This window comes from Gavialis gangeticus, unplaced genomic scaffold (genome assembly GCF_001723915.1).
Source record: "Gavialis gangeticus isolate Ggan-Ray unplaced genomic scaffold, GavGan_comp1, whole genome shotgun sequence".
In the NCBI taxonomy this organism is placed as follows: Eukaryota; Metazoa; Chordata; order Crocodylia; family Gavialidae; genus Gavialis; species Gavialis gangeticus.
Genome location: NW_017728992.1, coordinates 22,324,937 through 22,344,312, shown reverse-complemented (window position 1 = coordinate 22,344,312; position 19,376 = coordinate 22,324,937). Strand labels below are relative to the sequence as shown.

The 19,376-nt window shown below is 40.5% G+C and overlaps 1 protein-coding gene across 1 annotated transcript in view; it reads right to left on the bottom strand.

Annotated features, from left to right (window-relative positions):
- Nucleotides 1-5,724: 5,724 nt before the first annotated feature.
- Nucleotides 5,725-19,376, bottom strand: part of FAM105A (family with sequence similarity 105 member A) — a 46,002-nt gene continuing 32,350 nt past the window's right edge. The window contains exons 4-8 of the mRNA XM_019521293.1: nucleotides 19,284-19,375; nucleotides 15,884-16,033; nucleotides 9,273-9,401; nucleotides 6,962-7,234; nucleotides 5,725-6,355 (exon numbers count right to left, since the gene is read on the bottom strand). Coding sequence (XP_019376838.1) covers nucleotides 6,176-6,355; nucleotides 6,962-7,234; nucleotides 9,273-9,401; nucleotides 15,884-16,033; nucleotides 19,284-19,375 — 824 coding nt within the window. The 3' untranslated portion in view covers nucleotides 5,725-6,175. The remainder of the gene's footprint in view (nucleotides 6,356-6,961; nucleotides 7,235-9,272; nucleotides 9,402-15,883; nucleotides 16,034-19,283; nucleotide 19,376) is intronic.

Genomic DNA, 19,376 nt, shown 5'->3' with positions numbered 1-19,376 from the left:
ACCTGAAAGATTAATTCAGAGTGGCCTTTCACCTCATTCCAAAACCACACATCATTCTCAAACTATTATGTCACAATATTCCTTGAAGCTTTCCAATGTTCATTTTCAGGAAGGTGATTATCTGGAATTTAAGATTGCATACCTTGGATTTACTCTTTTTAGTGGTACACAGAAAAGCCCCATTACATCTCTGGTGAAATTTAAATCAGTTTTTAAAACATTATAGGATATTGTAATCTCCTGTGCTGCTCACTAGTGCGCCTTGGTCGTATGGATTTTTCTGGCTTCACTGTCACTTGGGGAGAGGACAGCTTGTTACTGGGTTAGATCCCAGAAGGCCCTCAGGGGTTCTCACCTGCCATGTCTTGCTGGAATAAATTTGTTTTATTGGGAGGAAAATGGTATGTCCCACCTTTCCTGGTCCCTTTCTTCAGTCTTCCTGTCTGTCTTCCTGTTTGGGGCTCCGCTTTCCCTACATCCCACCTAACGCCAACCAAAGAAGTTATTTTCTCATTTTCTAGGTCGAGTCTGGTATAGGTTCTGCTATCCTGGGTCTTTGAATTATACTGGTCAGATTTGGATGTTGTCTCATCCAGGTTTTCTCAGGTCGTTTTGAATCTAGCCTAAACTCCTTCCCAACCTCAGGTTACCTTGATTCTCAGTGTCCCTCTCTCTTTGGTCTATATTTGCTGTGGTTCAGATGTCTCTCTCTCCATTTCTTCTTGGGTTCCTGCTCGGTCTAATCCAGTCCAGAGATGTCTGGAGTCCATGGCATTGTTTCAGGTAAGTCATTCAGCCTGCTTGGGCTCAACTTATCTTTGGAGGCCCCCTCCACTTTTCCTTTGTGGGGCTCTGCTCTGCTCAGGGTCACTCTGGGCTCACCGGAGAACACACTTCTGGTCCCCCCATCTCTCCTCTGCCTGGCTTTTTATCCCAGCTTCAAGGGGCTGACAGGTGAATCAGCACCGACGTGTGACCATAAAGTGTGACCATGTCAGTGCAGGAGCTGGGCCAGCTCTTCCCAGATCCATTGTTCTTTTTCTTTTCCCTCCTTTGGCGCGGCGTTTTTTTCTGCCATGGCTTCACTTCTGCTGTGCTCCCAGCTCGGTGCAGTGTCCTGCTGGCTCTGCTCATCACCAGCTCCGAATAAGTTCTTCCTCGTGGCTTCATGCTTGCCATAGATACCATCTCATAATTTGTCACACTAGCCTTTAAAGGCTAAATTGCACCTGCTATGTCAGAAGCTACAACTGGTTTTGACCAAGTCAAAACATGGTCCAGGAAACAGGCAAGAGGCAAGGGTATCTGTGAATGATATCTTTTATTAGACTGACTGCAATGCATTCTCCTTCAGGGCTAAGGGAAAAGCAGGCACAGTGAAAGACTAAAAACAGTTTTTCAGGGCTGTGAAATGGAAGAGAGAAATTCCCAGGGATATACTACATCTGGTCTGAGAATACTCATGATTCCCATTTTGCCAACCTGAAATCTACCTTTATACAGCAAGGACACTCCAACAAATATGGACCATATCTTTGAAAGATCTACCCATATACCCTACAGAAACCTATTACAATATAAAATAACCATTTATGTTCTGACTTCACTATCCTCATATTCAAGAGAAATTTACAAAACATTGTCACAAAGGTGCAAATAATTCATAAGCTGACTGGACACATAAAGCCAAGAACTGAACACTGATATTGACTTTATGGCATATTATAATCTACCTGACTCCAGATAATCTGCCTTCAAACTACAGGTGACAACAATCCTCTTTCTTAATCTTCCACCAATCAAGCTATCCTCTGTGATTTGTTTGTCTGCTATTCATGGGAATGTCCCTCTTCTCCATTTTCACAGGCTTATTTTTTCATTTTTTGCTGTGCCTGCTTTTCCTATGCATTTGGTCCCATAAAAGATATCACCCAATAGATAAACTTTCCCCTTGGTAAAATAATTATAATTGATGTAATAAAATCTGGCTTGAGCTGCCTTTATTTTTTATCTTCCATGGAAGAAGGAGAGAGTTCCATCTCTCTAGGTACCCAAAATCCAGGGCTTAAGAAAGGTCTCTACCCATTATTTCTTTACTGTCCCTTAACTTCCCATATTCCCTAATGTTTTAAGTTACCAACATTTTTTTTTCTTTCCTTGTAGTCCTGTAGGGAGGTGGGGCAGGGGGATGCTTCCCTGTTTTGCAGAGGCCTAATTCTATTCCTGCTACTCTGTCCTCATTTTCTTTTCTTCATCCTTTCTCTTCCAAACCCTCCTTCCTAAGGCTACTCTTTGCCCTTATTCAAACTTCTCATTCTTTCCCCCTCATATCTTGTGTGCTGTACCCTAGGTCTTATATCTGTAGATCTTCACTGTCTGAATGGGGGAATCACCATTCCCATTCATGTTCTCAATCATTCTGCAGAAAACAAGACAAACCACACTCTTCACCCTCACCAATTCCACCCTCCTCAGCCCACACCCTTACTCTCACTTTCCCAACCTTCTATTTTTTCTCTTTCCCTGATAAGAGTGAAGTAAACTTTCCCAACTTTACTTACCTTCCAACTCTCCTCCTCCAAACATCCAGTCATCTTGAACTCTCAAATATTGCAAAAATTAATAAATTAACAAATAAATTATTTCTCTCTCTCTCTCTCTCTCTCTCTCTCTCAAAGCAACAAAAGAGAAAAATCAACCTCTACTCCTACTTCTCTGACCTTTTCTTTACTTAAATCTTTGTTCTCACAGTGTGGATAGCTAAAACAGTGATTTAATATAATGTATTAAATTTGAAAATTAAGATGCAACTCCATGGACCTCAGAAGGTATTTAATTCCAACATAAATCTCTTTTGAACTCTTGTATTAACATTTACTTAAAAGAAAGTTATAATTGAAGCCTCTGTACAAAGGCAAATAAAACATCCTGCTTGATGTTAAAGCTCACACTGATGGGTCTTTTATGATGCTTATCAGTCAAATGTTGAAGCCTTAGAGCTACAATTACCTTTCATATTTATTTTTGAGAAAATTTCCTGATATTTCAACAACCTAGGACCATTCCCATAATTTTGGTACCTATTAAAAGTTTGCTAAACAACAAATTAGCCCACAATTTTTTCTATTAAGCTTAATTTTTAAATAATCCACCATTTAGATTCTGATAAAACTTAAAAGCATATCTACTAATCACTTTTCTTATAAACAAGGCATTGTACTTTGAATTCAGTGTAGGAAGTGCTTGATTGTATAGGATGTATTTATTAAAACCTTGTTTTGATATGTATTTTTAGTTTAGGAATAAAACATTATTAGCACAAGCACTTATTGGTGTGGGGATGAATATACATTATTGAGTAAAGGCATGTAATGCAGAATTTAAGATTAAAAATTTATTAGAAGACTATTTGGAGTCATTAGAATAACATACTAGACTAGCAAAAAAGTATTCTAAATATTTGGAATTAAGATGTTAGCTTTACAATGAACCCTAAAACTATTTAATAATTAGAAACTGGTAAACAATAATATCCTATACATGCTGACAGAATGGTATGTTACCCTTTAATTAATGTAAAATAAACTTTAAATTTCAAAATTAAAGAAATATCACCAAATTTACAGCAGACTGTAGATACTCATCACTCTTGTTCAGTGAGTAAAGGGAAAACTGAGAAAGAACCAAACTAAGGACTCCTTGGATAATCCTGCTAGCATTATACATTTTAACTCACAACATCACATAAGAACAACATAATGCTAGGAAATAATAGAAGCATCCAGAAAAACAAACTTTTCTTAATCTTGTATGCCATCTACTGGATAGGTAAAAGGATACATATTCTCTATCACAGACCCCTGTAATCTTATGATATTACTTGTATTTTAAGTGTTTTGAGGTGATTATGAAAGTTCTTGCTTCAGAGATCAGAGCTTTGTGCGCTTTATGTGAGAAAGGGATATCCCATAATTCCAAGTTTGGGTTAACCTGTATAAATCTATGCTACAACATGAAACAGCTTCTGTAGTTATTTGGAGTGGCTTCCATTAATTACAGACTTTTTTTGGTGTAGGTGAGTACTCTAGGACTTCTAGCCACTAATTTACTTTCCACTTTCATACTATTACCAGTTCATCTTTTCTGGTGCTTGGTTACATTTATACTGCAGTGACTGCAACTCATGAAGACACACTCAGACTAACTTTAAACTAGCTACCCTGGGTGCTGCTACAGTCTGAAAGCAATAAACCAGAGGCAAATATGTTTCCTAAAGATCCCAAGTCAAAGTATGATATTTCTTCATGACTGTCTGCATCGTAACTAGAGTGTAATATTAGAATGGCAAAAGGCATGTGCATAATGGCTAAGTACACTGTCAGTGCTGAACAAACACCATGAATAAACAGTAGTTGTGGTCTCCAAATTCCCCTATGAAAATTAAAAATCAAACAAAAATGAATAACATGCTGAAATCAAAAAAAGTTTCTTTTAATAAATAAAATGTAATTAGATATGATTTTGATGACATAAGAGAAGGTCATATATCAAACACTTCTAATTACAGCTTACAAATTGTTGAATAAAACACCTGAACTTTCAGGAAACAAAACAAATGAAGAATGGAGCAATTCATGTTTGTTTTATAAATATATATAAAAGAAAGTTTTATATACAAATAAATACATAAAAGAAAATTAAGGGGAAAAGTTGTTTTTCTTTACATAAAAGAATAGAAAATTTGCTGTGCACTCCAATTATGTGAGGTTTAATGTCATTTTTATATAATCTGTTTTGCTCCTAAGGGTGTCACTTAGTATTTTGTTACTGTGGTAAATTATTTCTTATGAAAACAAGAGATGCATGAAATGTGTCTATAGGAACTGTTTTATTATCTTTTAAAGTTGGATGCTTCTTATTTACTACAATTTTTCTCTTTAAGTATAATATTACTAGGTTTAGTTTGGTTCTAGTATTAGTAACTCAGATAATTATAGCTTAAATACAATGTCCATGTCCAGAAAAACAAGTTCTTTAAAAAAATCTGTGTTATCACTTCAATTTTCATTTAAGTTAGGCACCCTCATTTTTCAAAAAGTCAGACTATAGTTCATCTTTTAGAAAGACAGTAATGTGTTAAGAATTCTACGCTGGAAGCAATCCTCACTTTTTAAAGATAACTACTATTTTTCTACTTTCTTAGATAATTTTTTATTGAATATTTGTGTAAACTGTTTAATCACACAGAAGTTGAAGAGAAGTTGCCTACTATACTACACTCTTTTTAGACCTGCAGAAACTATAAGTAATATTGAGCTCAACACTAAACATAACAACATCACTCAGCGATTAAATGATATATACAAAAGGTTAGAATATGTACAAGTTCTGCCAAACATATGTAATAAGGATGAATATTATGAAAATGTAGCGTTTCCAAGTATACTGAACTGAATAGTTCTCAAACCTACTGTAATGGAAATCTTGATATCCTCTTGGTAGGCAATATTGAGATCAACCCCTTAAAAATTTAGTGATAAGGGATAAATACTGGGTAAGATTTTAATGCCTGTTCTGCCATTTTGCTATTGCCTTTCTGGATTTGGGGAAGTTGAAGCCCCTATTTATTAGCAGGGCAGCTTCACATACAGGGCAACTGACACATGGCGCAGTGTTGACTGCTGTGGTGTGGTCAGCCACCACTGAGATGGTGACTATTTTTTGCACTCCTCCCACCCCTGACATAGGCAATGCCCAGGCTGCTGTGTTGGTCACATATGCTTCAGTTCTATTACTGGAAGCACCCTTCTCAACCACAAAGTAGGTAACATTTGGAATTGTGTTGATTTATGCACAAATACTTCTAAAGGTTTTAACTGAAGTAGTGACTATGTGCTATCTAGTAATAATATTCTCCAGCAGACCCTCCACAGGTGACACAATTTAATTTAACTCTTTCAGAAGGCTTTGTGTTTTGTGCTTTTTAAATCCAGACAGCTGAAATGTGGTTGGTATGGGAAAGTAAGTTATTACGTAAGTTTATGTTAACACGTAGTCAATCTTATTTTTCACAGACTTTAAAAAAATCTCACTGTTTCAATCAAAGGGATTAATTTCAAGAAGATAAATTTACCAGGATAAATTTACCCTGAACTGTATACAGTTAAAAACAGTTTTATATACTGATAATAGGTATGTGATAGTGATGGTCATCTTCAGTCAGGAGATAGATCTCATGCCATTCCCTGTGATACTCCTCTGGATAGTTTACTTGAAACTCTTCCGTATTAAACTTACACAGTCTGTAAACTCTTATCTTTACTTCAAGTAAATATCCCAGAAGAAACATTTCCACCTGAGGGAGGGGAAAAAGGACTGTACTGTAAAACAAACCAACTAAAACCCATAGTTTAATGAAGCTCAAGTATGGTAAGTTGTCTAAAATATTTCCTTGGGTGATATTAAGAACAGACTAGAAATTTTCACAACCAGTACCAACTTATTAAAGTCAGCTTCCACAACCAATACCTCAGGAAATAATCCTTATGTGGGCCAATACATGTTAAGCAGCTACTCTGGAAAATTTCTATTCAAGATATAGAAGAAATAGGTTAAATAAACATCAAACATTCATGGTGCTGTTATGTAAAGGGTATTACAAGTACTAAAGGCATCACAGCTTTAGGTATCATGTATAGGTAAATCATCGGGCATTTTATTTTGGACACACTCAGAAGTATTCTTCCCTTTTTAACTGCATTTTTCCAGAGGGGGGAGGGGCGGGGGCAGAAGGGGGAGGCTTGGTTTAAGTTTTCTTTCCCCAAAGCAAATAATACACTTCTATTCACAGATGTTGTTATAGTATAGTAAGTTAGGGGCACCAAGTTAGCCTAAATTACCTAATCCCAACCCTTTCAAAATATACTAAGTGTTAGAATTTATTTTTTGGGTACATCTTTACCTGCTGTAGTCCACCAGTGTCTCCCAATGGATTCAAATGATTCATCATGAAACTCAAAGGGTCAGATGAAGTATCACGAGCAAACAGGAGGCTAAAAAGCCTGGGTACATGTCCCTGACCATTCTTCATCTGTTCATAAGCTTCTATGACTTGGTAAAGCATGATGAATTTTATAGCCTCATATAGCTTGTACTCCTTGCTCTCATCAGAGAAAAGGATATTACATTTGTTTCCTCTTTCATCCTTGTCTTTCACCCCACTTATTTCAGTCCACTGGAATGAATACAGAAAGAAAAATAAAACCAACTCTTCGACTCATTACAAATGAATTTCATACACCTTATTTTTTTATACTAATTGTACTTTAAACAAAAAGAATGGCCTCTTGACTGTAAGTTACTATTTTCCTAAGTACAGTGCAAATGGGTGGAGAATTCTAAGGATCAATAATGGAACTCAAAGCCTTTCATTTCAAGAAGGTGAAGGCAACTAAACACAAAGGCACATTAGCTATTCGATTGTAAATGATCATGTGCATGCTCTTAATTTGTGGAAAACGGAAGCTAAACTGTTATAGTTTTCCCTAATACATCTCCCCATTTGTGAATGTATGCTCGTGGCTTGTTTCTGCGGAGCAGGTGATGCGGCATAAACCCTTGCCCTCATTCATCCCAAGGTAACTTGTCCATGCACTTATAACCCTATGCACCCCTATTCGATCACAATCCACATTGCTAGTTTTACAAAGATAACAGTGTAAAGCCTCAGGACTAGAAAAACATAATAACTGCACTTACCTGACCTTGGTGTTACCAGTGCCCATAAACTACACAGAGCAACATGGGAAAAGTTTTATACACCTTGTTAAGGCTCTTTACCTCATTTCTCAGAGCAACTTCTAGCTCTAATGGCAGCCTTGAAATTGACAGGACCTCATCAGTTTAGGGCTGCCTTAGAAACCTGGAAATTGATGGTTCCTAGAAGGGGTAGATCCAAAGGGGGTGCAGCAGCATGGCCACGTCCCTGTTTCTGACCATGCAGCAGAAACAGCAGCTGTAGATTTTTTCAAGTCCCCCAAAAAGTTAACAATTCCCACCCTCCCTTCCCCTCCATGTTCAGAGGCACATCCCCTCTCCTTCCCTCCCCTGCCTGCTGCTGCCCTTATCCACACTGTTTTGGGGGGTGAGGGGACCACTTGTTGGTGTAAACATTTACACCTGTCCTCTGCTGCTCCATCTGGGTGGCACAGGGGCTGAGCTCAGCCCAGGTTAGCTGTAGCAGCAGTGGGCAGATGGGTTCTCTCTCCTTGACTGGTACTTCCTGGTGTTCCCTGCCAGCCTTGGAACAGGCACAGGAAGGGAGAATTGTGCTAACATGTCTGTCCATGAATACATCAGTTGTTAAAGCCTGTGAACATTGCAGTAGATTCTACCTGGGAACAACAAAAAATAACTGCTTCTTAAATAAACTAGTTTTTTCCAACCTCTCTGCAGGGAAAACTTGGACTTCAAAAGAGTGCAATTTTCCCAGAAGCATACTCAAGGGATGAATCAACAAGTGCTGTGTCTTAAAAACCCCAAGAGCCTAAGAGACTCTGCAGGGGCTTAGGGGGAAAAACAAAAGCATAACCCTTTGTGGGGAGAAAGGACATCTCTAGCTATGGGATCAACTAAGGTGAAAGGATGCTGATGGGGGAGAGAGTATAAGACTCTTGGGGTAAAATTCACCAAGAAGGTGCATCTTATATTCTGGTAAGTTCCTCTTTAGTCTGTGTTGGTCACCAACACAGGTATGCTGTTGGTTCCAGGGCTGTGCCTGTTACAGTGAAGACTTTCCAGGGAGAACACTATTCTGCTTGCCCCTGCTCCCCAGATACACTGCTGAATACAGGGCTGCACCTGCCCAGGCTCTATAGGCTGCCTCTGCTGTGGCAAAGACTCTCAGGAGGGAGCATTTTGGTGCCCCCTTATAGTCCATGCCCAGAGCTGGTGCCCTGGTCACTCCTACTAGTTATGCTACTAGTTGCCAAGTTATTTCAAGGAATATTACTCCATGCCTCTGCAGCTTCTCTATCAGAAGGATAGAGTTCAATGGCTAGTACCATTACTATTCCCAGTAATACAAAGAAGTATTTAGGCTTAATCTCAAAGTCTCAAAGTCCACACCTAGAAATCCAGAAAATGTTGTCCAAACATTGAATGAAATGTGGGGGATTGATGCTTCGAGCCAAAACCAGCTGCTTCTGTAGCAGCAAAACATTTCTCCTCAGTTTAATTTTCCATGTAACATTTTACATTTTCTAGATACTCACATTTGCCTTTAATGTTTCGATACATTTGCGCAACTTCCCAAATACATTGGATCCTGTATATCTTTCTGGTCCAAAACTATATTGCTGAATCCAGTTGCAACCTTGTGAATACAGAAGCTTTTCAGGGAGCTGTAAATATACAATCGGGGCAAGATTACTACAGGAAGGAAATGGATAACTTAATCAGTTCTTGGATACAGGAGATGCCGTGTCTTAAATTATACACTAAAAACTTAACCATAAATAAATATAAAGCCCTGGTCTATGGTCTTTTCAACTAGGAGTGACGCTTCAAGACTTAATAAGGATTCCTTCTGATAGGCAACCAGGCAAAGGAAGGGGAAATGCTCTCATCACCATTTAAAACAAGAATTTGACACCTAGCCCATTAACTTAAGACAGCCAAAGAAACTCAAGTAAAAGTAGCTTTACATTGGTAGGTGTGCAGCTCCTCTTAATCTGGCCTTTTCCATATCTAGATTTTTTTTTAAGTGATCTATGACTCCAAACAGAGGTCACAGCTCTTCTCAACATATTTTTCATCCAACTCTAATTCATCCATCTCTCTGTTTCTGAACAAAAATGAAAATCTTGCATGCCATACCAATTTTTTAAGCCAAAATTACAGGGAGTAAAAATACAGATTTTTTAAATGGAAGTTGTTTGCAACCTTTGCTTTGGAGTGGCCATTTTATCTTCATAACAAACAGGATCCATTTTGTTTACCATTTCTAGTAGAAAAAACCTGGAGAGGTTGTTGAATCTCTGTTACTGGAGATTTAAGCGCGGGCTGAACAAACATTTGTTTTGAGATTTTCAAAGAGATGATTCTGCCTTGAGCACGTGGTAGGCCTAGATGACTTGAATTCTTTCCAATCCTATTTTTCTAGGATTTTATTGATTTTTTTGTACATAATCCCTTGCTGATATTTCTAATTTAGACTATCAATCGTTGAGCTCCAAAACGCTGATGATGTTGTGTGCTCACTTCAAAGCAGACCTTCGGGTATTCGTTGATGTCTTTGCCAAGGCATACAAGAAAATGGGATTGACACTTAACATTCAGAAAACTAAGGTCAACTGTTAATGAGCAGTCCCTAAGTCTGGTAATTCAGATTCATGGTGAGATGCTGGAGAACATTGAGCATTTCCCATACTTTAGACACTCTCTCTCACAGAAGGCTGACATTGACGAAGAAATCTAACATCACCTCAGATGTACAAGTGCAGTCTTCAGATGCCTGATGAAATTGGTATTCTACGATCACGACATCAGATCCAAAACCAAGCTTATGATTTATCAGGCAGTCATGGTCCCCACCTCACTTCATGGAGCTGAGGCATGGACAATATATAGGAGGCACCTCAAGTCATTGGAGAAGTACCATCAACGCTGCCTGCAGAAGATCCTTCAAATGCAATGGGAAGGCAGATGCCTCAACGTTAGCATCCTCTTGCAAACACCATGAGCATCAAGGCGATGATCATCCAACATCAACTTTGCATGGCCAGCTACATCATTCAAATGTCTGACTCCGGATTCTGGAAGCAAGTTTTATTCTACCAGCTCAGTCAAAGTGTACATTCAAGAGGAGAGCAGAGAAAGTGCTTCAAGGATATCTTCAAGGCCAACTTGAAAAAATGCAAAATCGACATCAGCTCCTGAAAGACCACCCAACCGCCCAAAATGGAGGAAGAGTCCGCTGCAAGGATCTCAGTACTTTGAAATGTTACAATGACAACAAGAGATGGAAAAGCATAAACAGCGTGTTGTGGACCAAATTAAGAATCCAGAGCCACCCACCCTGCATGGAAACATGTGCCCAAGTTGCAACAGAGTCTGTCAATCCTGGATCATCAGCCATCTTCAGACCCACAGAGAAGGCAATTTTGGAAGACAATCATCCTTGATTGCAAGGGATTGCTGCTGCTGCTGAAGAATTTAGACTACACAGCTGGGAAGATAACCTGTCAATACACCATATTTACTCAAATGTAAGGTGGGGTTTTTTCTCCTCAGTCAGCATGGCGGGGGGGGGGGCCCTCACCTTACATTCACATACAAGGTAACCTTATTAAATACATTGTCTAGCACTGGAAACCAATAATGAAGTTGATTAAATACAGCCATCACTAAGCATAATTATTAAATACATGGCCCCATGGGAAAAACATGCTGATGGGCACTGCTCCCTCTCTCAGCCTGTCACATAGGATTAGTGTGGCCCCATCCTTCATGAGGTAAAGCTGTACCAAGTTTCTCTTCAGATCACATAAATCTTTCACCAGGCAGGGGAAATGCGATAGAATTTTAAAAAGGTGTTTTTTTCCCTCAAAGGTCAGCTCACCTTGAATGACATTATGTAGTGAAAGGTGGAGACTTATTCAATGCACCGCCAACAGAGCCCCCTCTCCCCATGGGCATCTACTATAGCCTACCAGTGGGAGGAACTTGGCTACATGCTTATTTTATTTTATGGAGATGGGGGATTTCTCCCTAGCCTGCTCCTCTGGCCTGTTGGCTAAGGGCAAGTGAGACTCAGAGGCATCCAAACCCTAAAACCTATGGGTTTGGGGCCTGCATGTAGGATGCCTGCCATAGATTTGAGAGCATCTGAAACCCCAAGCTGAAGAGTCTGGGAGGGAAGATACTTTCTGGTAGTAACATTATATGGACTTGAATGACTGGGCTCTGCTCAGTGGATGCAATTAGGAACTAATTTGACTGATCTGGCCTGAGAGACAAAATCATTAGGGCTGTCAAACTGTTAAAAAAATTGATCACAATTAGTTGCATGATTAAAAAAAATTACTCACAATTAATTGCAATTTTAATTGCACAGCTAAAACCTCAAAATTATGCACGTACTTTGTATGGTTGGGGGGTGGGTGTGAGGTGTGTGCATGTGGAGGGAATTTGTGAAGGCATGGGGGGCTATGAGTGTGTGTGTAGGGTTTGGAGCCTGGGGACCGGGGGGGTCTCCACAGGGGAGTCTAGAGCCTGGGGAAGGGGGACCCCCGCATGCTCTGGCAGGATGCGGGGTACCATGGGTCAGGAGTGAGGGGCAGCAGCAGAGCTGGTGGGGGAGGCTGTGGTTTGGGAGTGAGGGGCAGGAGCACAGGCATATCATTACCCCTTCCCACAATCATATTGCCCTCCCCAACAAGTGTCCTCTTTTTTGAAACTGGAAATATAGTAACCCTACAGGAATGCAGCCTAGTGGCATGTAGAGCAGCACCCAGCAGGTAAGTCTGTGGAGGGGAAGGGAAGAAGTGAGGGGGGGGCAGATTGAGACCCCCATCATGAGGGAGGGAATGAGACAAGGACAGGGACAGGAGCTGGAGTGAATGGGACCCTGGGGCCAGGGCAGGTCATGTGACAGAGCCATGGGAGACTTGTCTAGGGGCCCAGGGAGGGAGGTAGCTCCCCACCGCTGTGTGCAGCCCTGGGGGAGGCATGCCTGAATTTGGGCACAAGGCAGAAGCGGGCTGTCTGCTTCAGGCTGGGGCTGTGCTTCTACACCCTGCTGCCTTTGCCCTGGGAGTTGTAAGATGCCTGCCTCCCATTGCCAGGCAGGCAGGGGATGCATGGCCAGCATGTGGCTCCCAGGGCAAAGGCAAAAGGGCTCAGAGCCCCAGCCTGCAGCAAGCAGCCTGCCTCTGCTCTGCGTACAAATGCAGGGGGCACATGGCTCCTATGCTTCCCCCAGAGATGTGTGCAGCGGCAAGGAGGCAACCCCCCACACCCCTAGATGAGTCATCCATGGCTTTGACACATGACCCACCCCAGCCCCAGAGTCCCATTCACCCTCGCTCCTCCCCCACTCCCTCACTCACTGTGGGAGCCTCAATCTGCCCCTCACCTGCCCCTGACCTCTCCCCCCCACCCCTTCCCCTCTACAAACTTACTGGAAGGGTGATGCTCTACATGTCACTGGGATGTATTTTTGGCCGTGTGCATGCTGCGGCGGTGTGTCTCTGTAGCTGTGCACACTCCCCCGCACCGTCTTGCTCTAGCAGTCTGGAGCCTGCACCCAGACTGCCTTGTGGTCCTCTGCACTGCTACCACTGCCCCACTGGGTGGCCTGGAGGCAGTGGTGATGGTGGCAAAGTGGAGTCTGGGTGCAAGCTCTAAAACCACATGAGCGATTAACGTGTTAAAAAAAAGTTAATGCAAGAACAAATTAAAGCATTAATCGGGCACCTTAATGGCGATTAATTGACAGCCCTAGAAATTATATATAAAAAAGCATAGTTCTTACATGTACAAGTAGATACAAAAATGCTGCTCAAAAGTGTGTTTATGGAGTACCTGTGCTAAAATGTTCAGCAGTATAAAAGAAGGTAAAATGCACTGATTTTGGATGAGCTACGTCTATGGCAACCAGTAGTAATTTTCCTATATGAAAATTATTATTGGTATGTTTATTTCAAGGTCAGCATTTTCAAAATTTCTCTCTCATTTCCACATGTTCAAGAGAGGAAGGTCTAACAGTAAGGGGGAGAGGGAAGGGGCTGCAGGGGTAAGAAGATGGGGGGGCAGAGAAAAATGGGGTCTAACAGATTCTTGAAGATTTATTTTTCCTGCTGTAGCAGTGGGAAGGGGACAAGCCTCCAATAATTAGGTTCTGTACCTGGAAAATAACAACAAATTTATAAATTTTACATATATAGAAACTAACTATTGGCGGGGATGGCGGGCCAATAGGGGGGGCTCCTGCATTGAGTCACCCACCTCACTGCACCCGACCACCTTCCAGGCTCCAAATGCCTCCCTGGGGGTGCCTCACATCTGGCCGACCCCCTTCCTGAAGCACACCCGCTAGCCTGGGGGTAAAACTGTCACAACCCAGGGATGGGCTTGATTCTGGCTCTGTGCCCCCTGGGAAACACAGGCCAAGTAGCCCTCAAGGGTACTTGATTCACTTCAAGAACTTGGGGTGCTTCCCTTAGTCAGAAGCACAAGTACTGGTCTCCCTTAGTCAGCCGAACCGAGGGGACCCCAAGGCATAATCTAGACCCACTCCCAATAAGTCTCCCATGCTAGGTACAAAGAAGAACTTTATTGGTTACAAGGGGTAGGGTTGAAATAGGGTACAGAGTTTAGTAGTATCAGAGAAATCCCATAGAGCAAACAAGGTGGCTGGGGTAGCCTTTAATCATGCCTCTGAGTTACTGCAAGCTATATATATAGTTAGATCTCAGGTAGCTTACTCACAAGTATCATCCAGAGGCTGGTGAAGATTCCCTCTGGAGGCAGGCAGTTCCTTGATCATGAGTTTTGAGAGAGAGAGCAAGTTTCAGGTGGTCTAGCTCTTTTCTCTCTCTCTCTGAGTCTTCCTCATGGCTACTGCTCCCTCCTCCTAGGCAGTCCTTAACTTATATAGCCCTTATGACCTCATTTACCTTGTCCAAATGGAGGCCAGCACTTGTTGGCTGTCAGCTAACCAATTTGAAATGCATCACTAGTTGCTGGGCAGACTAGCAGTCTCTAGCTCACCAGGGTGCCCAGGCCCCTCACCCAGGTATGTGATGCCAGTCATGTAGGCAGAGGGAGCAGGTTTCCCCCCTCCCTCAGGAATGTATCCAGCCCAGGTTACCTAAAGAGATAGGGTAAGGTGTGTATCCTCTGCTGGGCCCATCCTAACCAAACTGTCTCAGAGCAGAGTTTTTGGGGAGAAACAGAGGTGGCCTACTGCCACAGGGGGATTATCTTATATTCAGGGTTGTCTTATATTTGAGTAAATAGAATACTTGTCAATCAATGCAATTACATCCATATGGTACTTGCACTAAAAAAATAATTTAAATTGAACCACATGGTATAGAACAACAACAGGCTTCAGGACTGAAAGTCCGTGAGCTCTTAAAAAGACTAGACTTATAAGATACTTAAGGCACCTCACTCCTAGTCATTTTATTGGGAACAACATGCCTAAATACTGGCCAGCCAGTTGGAAATTCCAGTTAATAGAATTTCTGGTTACTTAAATTCTGGATAACAAAGATTTTACTGTACCATAAAATCCATCTCTAAAACAATCTGGCCTTGATCCTGACATGTGCAGGTGTGGAAAATTGTACATGTAAGTAAAAGATAGAAGCAGTGGCAGCAGGGAAGAGAGCTCTAACTAATTAAACCCAAAGCACATGGTCAAATGCATCTTCTTCTTAAGTATCTTATACCAAGAAACTTAAACCTGTAAATCTTTTGGGAGATGAGAACATCTTTGTTGTGTGAAACCACCACACACAGTCAATAACTCTAGTAGCAGGAACTGGGCTTAAAGCAAGAGCATACACCAAAGGGCCTTAATAGCATAAGTAGTAGTGGCATATAACTTAAGCTTCCTCAGACACAATCTACACTTCATTTGTTCTTTTTCTCTTGAAAATAAGAAAACACAAGGGACTTGCTTTCACTTTCTTTGGATAACTGTTTATGGTACATAACTTTTCACTTTCTCCCCTGCAGTCAATGCTCCTTTTCAGTTGAAAAGTAATTTGTATTAGGGTTACAACAGCATAACAGAAGAAATTGCTAGATCAACTATTCCAACTTCAAGTACGGAGTCATTTACATTTTGCATAATTTGGAAACAAAAGCTTACTTTCAAAATGTCTCTCTCCTTCATCCATGAGGGAAAAGAAATGCCCTGGCTGAATACCCGAAAGAGAACAGCTCTTAATGCACAGTAGTTATCTCCTCTGACTTGTCGTATATATCTAATATGGTGTCTCCAAAATAGTTCTTCGTAAACCTAAAATATGACCAAGATGACAGTGAACAATGCATATCTTAAATCCAGGGACAAACTGGTGTGACATTAGCCAGATGTCTAATTTCAAGACGTTCATAATACTATAAGAAGTAAAAGGTTTTGTTCTTTTCAGCAGCTTATTGCCATTAACCTAACTGGAGATCTCCTGAAATCTTTTTTTCATTTAGATTTGTTTCCTCTGGAGTGTTACCAATCATTTGTCTGAATATACTGAAATCTGGTTTCTGGAAACCATTATCTTAACTCTACTGTACTCCAACCTATTCTTCCTAAGGATCCTGAATTCCCTCATTTAATAATCTTTGTTCTCTCAAGCTGGCATCTACTTTCACATTCTAGTTCCCCCTGCTTCACCAGGAGCCTACCCTCTATTTGCTTTTGCCACCTTCTTTTCACATGTACAGTTGTAATTCAATACATACTTAAATTAAAATGTCGTTTACACCAACCATATCTTCATCTTGAAATTTATGATTTGACAATTTTTAGTTTACCATCAAGATTAAAATTTCAGGTGAGACTTTTTAATAGGTGAATAGTAATGGCAAAAAAGGAATTTTGAATCCAAACATTCAGTTTTTGCTTGCTTACTCTTCTCCATTTATGTACACAGAAACATACAGCACATGGAGCTGTTCAGTTACAAGAACCAGGCCACTGAAATTCTACATTAATTCTGCATCACAAAATGATTCAGTTATGAGTGATGACCCCAAAACTTATTTTTTACTCAGTGATCCTCACAAAGTGTTCTGTCCTTTCTTTATGGTTGTTCCTAATGCTGCTTATACCAGTTAAAATGGAGATCGATGAATGCATTTGTTGTCTTCACCTCAGTAGTCATTTATAAGCTAATTCCAAGACCTTTTATATGACCACTTCTCAAATTGATTTTAAATTCTAAAGTTTTCCTGTAAAACATGTAGGCCAGGACCTCTGTTCTATTTACTATACCTGCAATTGGGTACAACAGCTAAACCACAAGCCAGGATGAGGCTCCTTTAAAATTTCTGGTGTTCCACCATTCTGGATTGTACTATTAGATAGCAACACAAAGGAAAGGAACCCCCTGAAATTAACCTTCTAAATACCTGTAAAACAGCAAAAGTCCGTAGGAACTAGCAGCATACCTATGTACCAAGGTTCCCCCTCAGCTTTCCTAACAGAGTTGGATGAAAGGGGCATTCTTATACATCCCTAAATAATGGTATGGAACTCGCATTCCTGAGAATGCATGTGTATGCGACATGCAAAAGGTTAAAGGAACACAAGCTTTCCCTCAGTATCACCCCATTAAGTATTAGTCATATTAAAATTATAGGAAGTAACCCATAACCCTAAGGATTTCCTCAGGAAAGTTAGAGTTAAGGCATATGAAAATCTATCAAAGTAAAATACACGCACAAAACGTTCATGCAATGAGTTAAAGATATGATGGCAATCCACAAAGCTGTGTTTTAGCATTTCATTCACTGAAAGAACCCACACATGCTATTTTTTGGTCGATTTTATCTTTTATTTTCTCAGAAACACCACTAAAATTAAATGACTGCAATGAAACTAAATCCATGTTCTCCAAAAGGAGGCTTTTTCAGTGCAGTTTTAATATATGAATTAAGATCAACTATAACAGTATTATGCCAATGGCTGCCTGGGAAGCAAACCAGAATTTTGGCTATGTAAAGAAAGAACTGTATTATTTTTTCTGAAAGTGTGTCTGTATGTTTATCTTTGTCTGTATTGTTCTACTCTACAAAAAATACTTTTACTTTATTAAAGTCAGCTTAAGAACAATGCTTACAGAGCAGATTTTCAGAAACAGTGAAGGTTATTATCTCTCTCACTTGTCCAGCAATGAATCAAAAAAAAGGACAAAAGATGCCCTTTGGGGCTTTATTTTTGGATATCACTCAAGATATTGGCAGTAGTATCTGAAGCCAAGTTGGCTTGAGTCCTGTGATAGTACCTCTTTCTATTATATACTGGGAAAGTCATGGTCAACCAAGGTGCTTGAGCATATACTCATTTGAATTTTTTTTTCCTGCATTGAGAAGAATAATTTATATTACAGCTAAAATTGGTTTCCTTGCAATTAGAAAGCAATTCTGTTACTACTTTTGTTGCTGCTGGACCTGTGACTGTGCTGACTGAGGATAGATTCTGATCACTAAAGTCTGGCCAGGCCATGCTTAAGCTCAGGACCCAGAGCTGGAAGAGACAATTAAGTTCCTCTGGTCCCTCATTTAACATTGTGTTAAATGGATACCTATATATATATAGTGGTGTTTCATTTAAATCACAGAAGAACACAGGTTTTAGGTTTTTTTAATCAGAGAATTTGGGACTTATTTATTTTTATCAGAGAATATGGAAATTTTAAACACAGAAAACCAGAATCCCTGGTGATTAGAAACAGGTTCAAATCTGTAGCACAACAGAAGTTCAGTGCACAGAAAGTGTTTTCAGAATGGCAAAAAACAGTTTAAGATAAGCCTGGATGGATGTAATATCAGACTTAACTGATTTAGGTTATATCAGCTTATTGAACTTCTGTCTTAGATCCCCTCCATATTCAAGCTAACTCACAGTCCACCAGCAACCCAGGGTGCTTTGCACCTCTCCCACAAGCCCCTGCTTGCAGGGCAGATGGGCTAGCCTTGGCACAAGTCTGCTCCAGCAGAGAAGGGAAGTGTGCTCTAGCACCCCTTGGGTTTTGGCTTGGGCCACTGCAGGCATGTGACTGCATTTCCAGAATCTGAAGTGAATGTCTGTTCACTTGCTTGTTGGTTCAATCTATGCAGTTTAGACTAACTTGAGAAGATTGAATCAATTCAGCCTTGGGCTTTTTGACTGTCTCTACTTAGCCAAGGTGTCTTAGGACGTGTTTTTTAGCTGTACAATGATCATTAATTTCCCCATCACTAGGCCATCTCCAGCTTCCCACTCACGATTACTCTCTGCCCCCTTTGTGCTGGGGAAGCAGTGGGAAAAGGATGAGGAATCACTCATCAGGAGTGAGGACCTGGTCCATATTCTGAGCAACACTTAGCTCTTGTTTGTTATTTAGAACCATTGCCATAGGAAGAGCCGCCCATTTTTCTTTTTTTAAGCAGTTAGATATGAACTGGCACTCATCTATAGCTTGTAACAAATGTTTGCATAAAAAACAGGATAGAACTTCATCCCCACTCCCACCAATTTGATACTTAGATACAAGTTTAAATCTTACCTTTCTCATCTGTATGGCTTGCTTTGTTTCTCCTTTCCATTCTCTTGCACAATAACCAAGTAAATCAACTTCTGCCAACACGCTGAGGTTCTC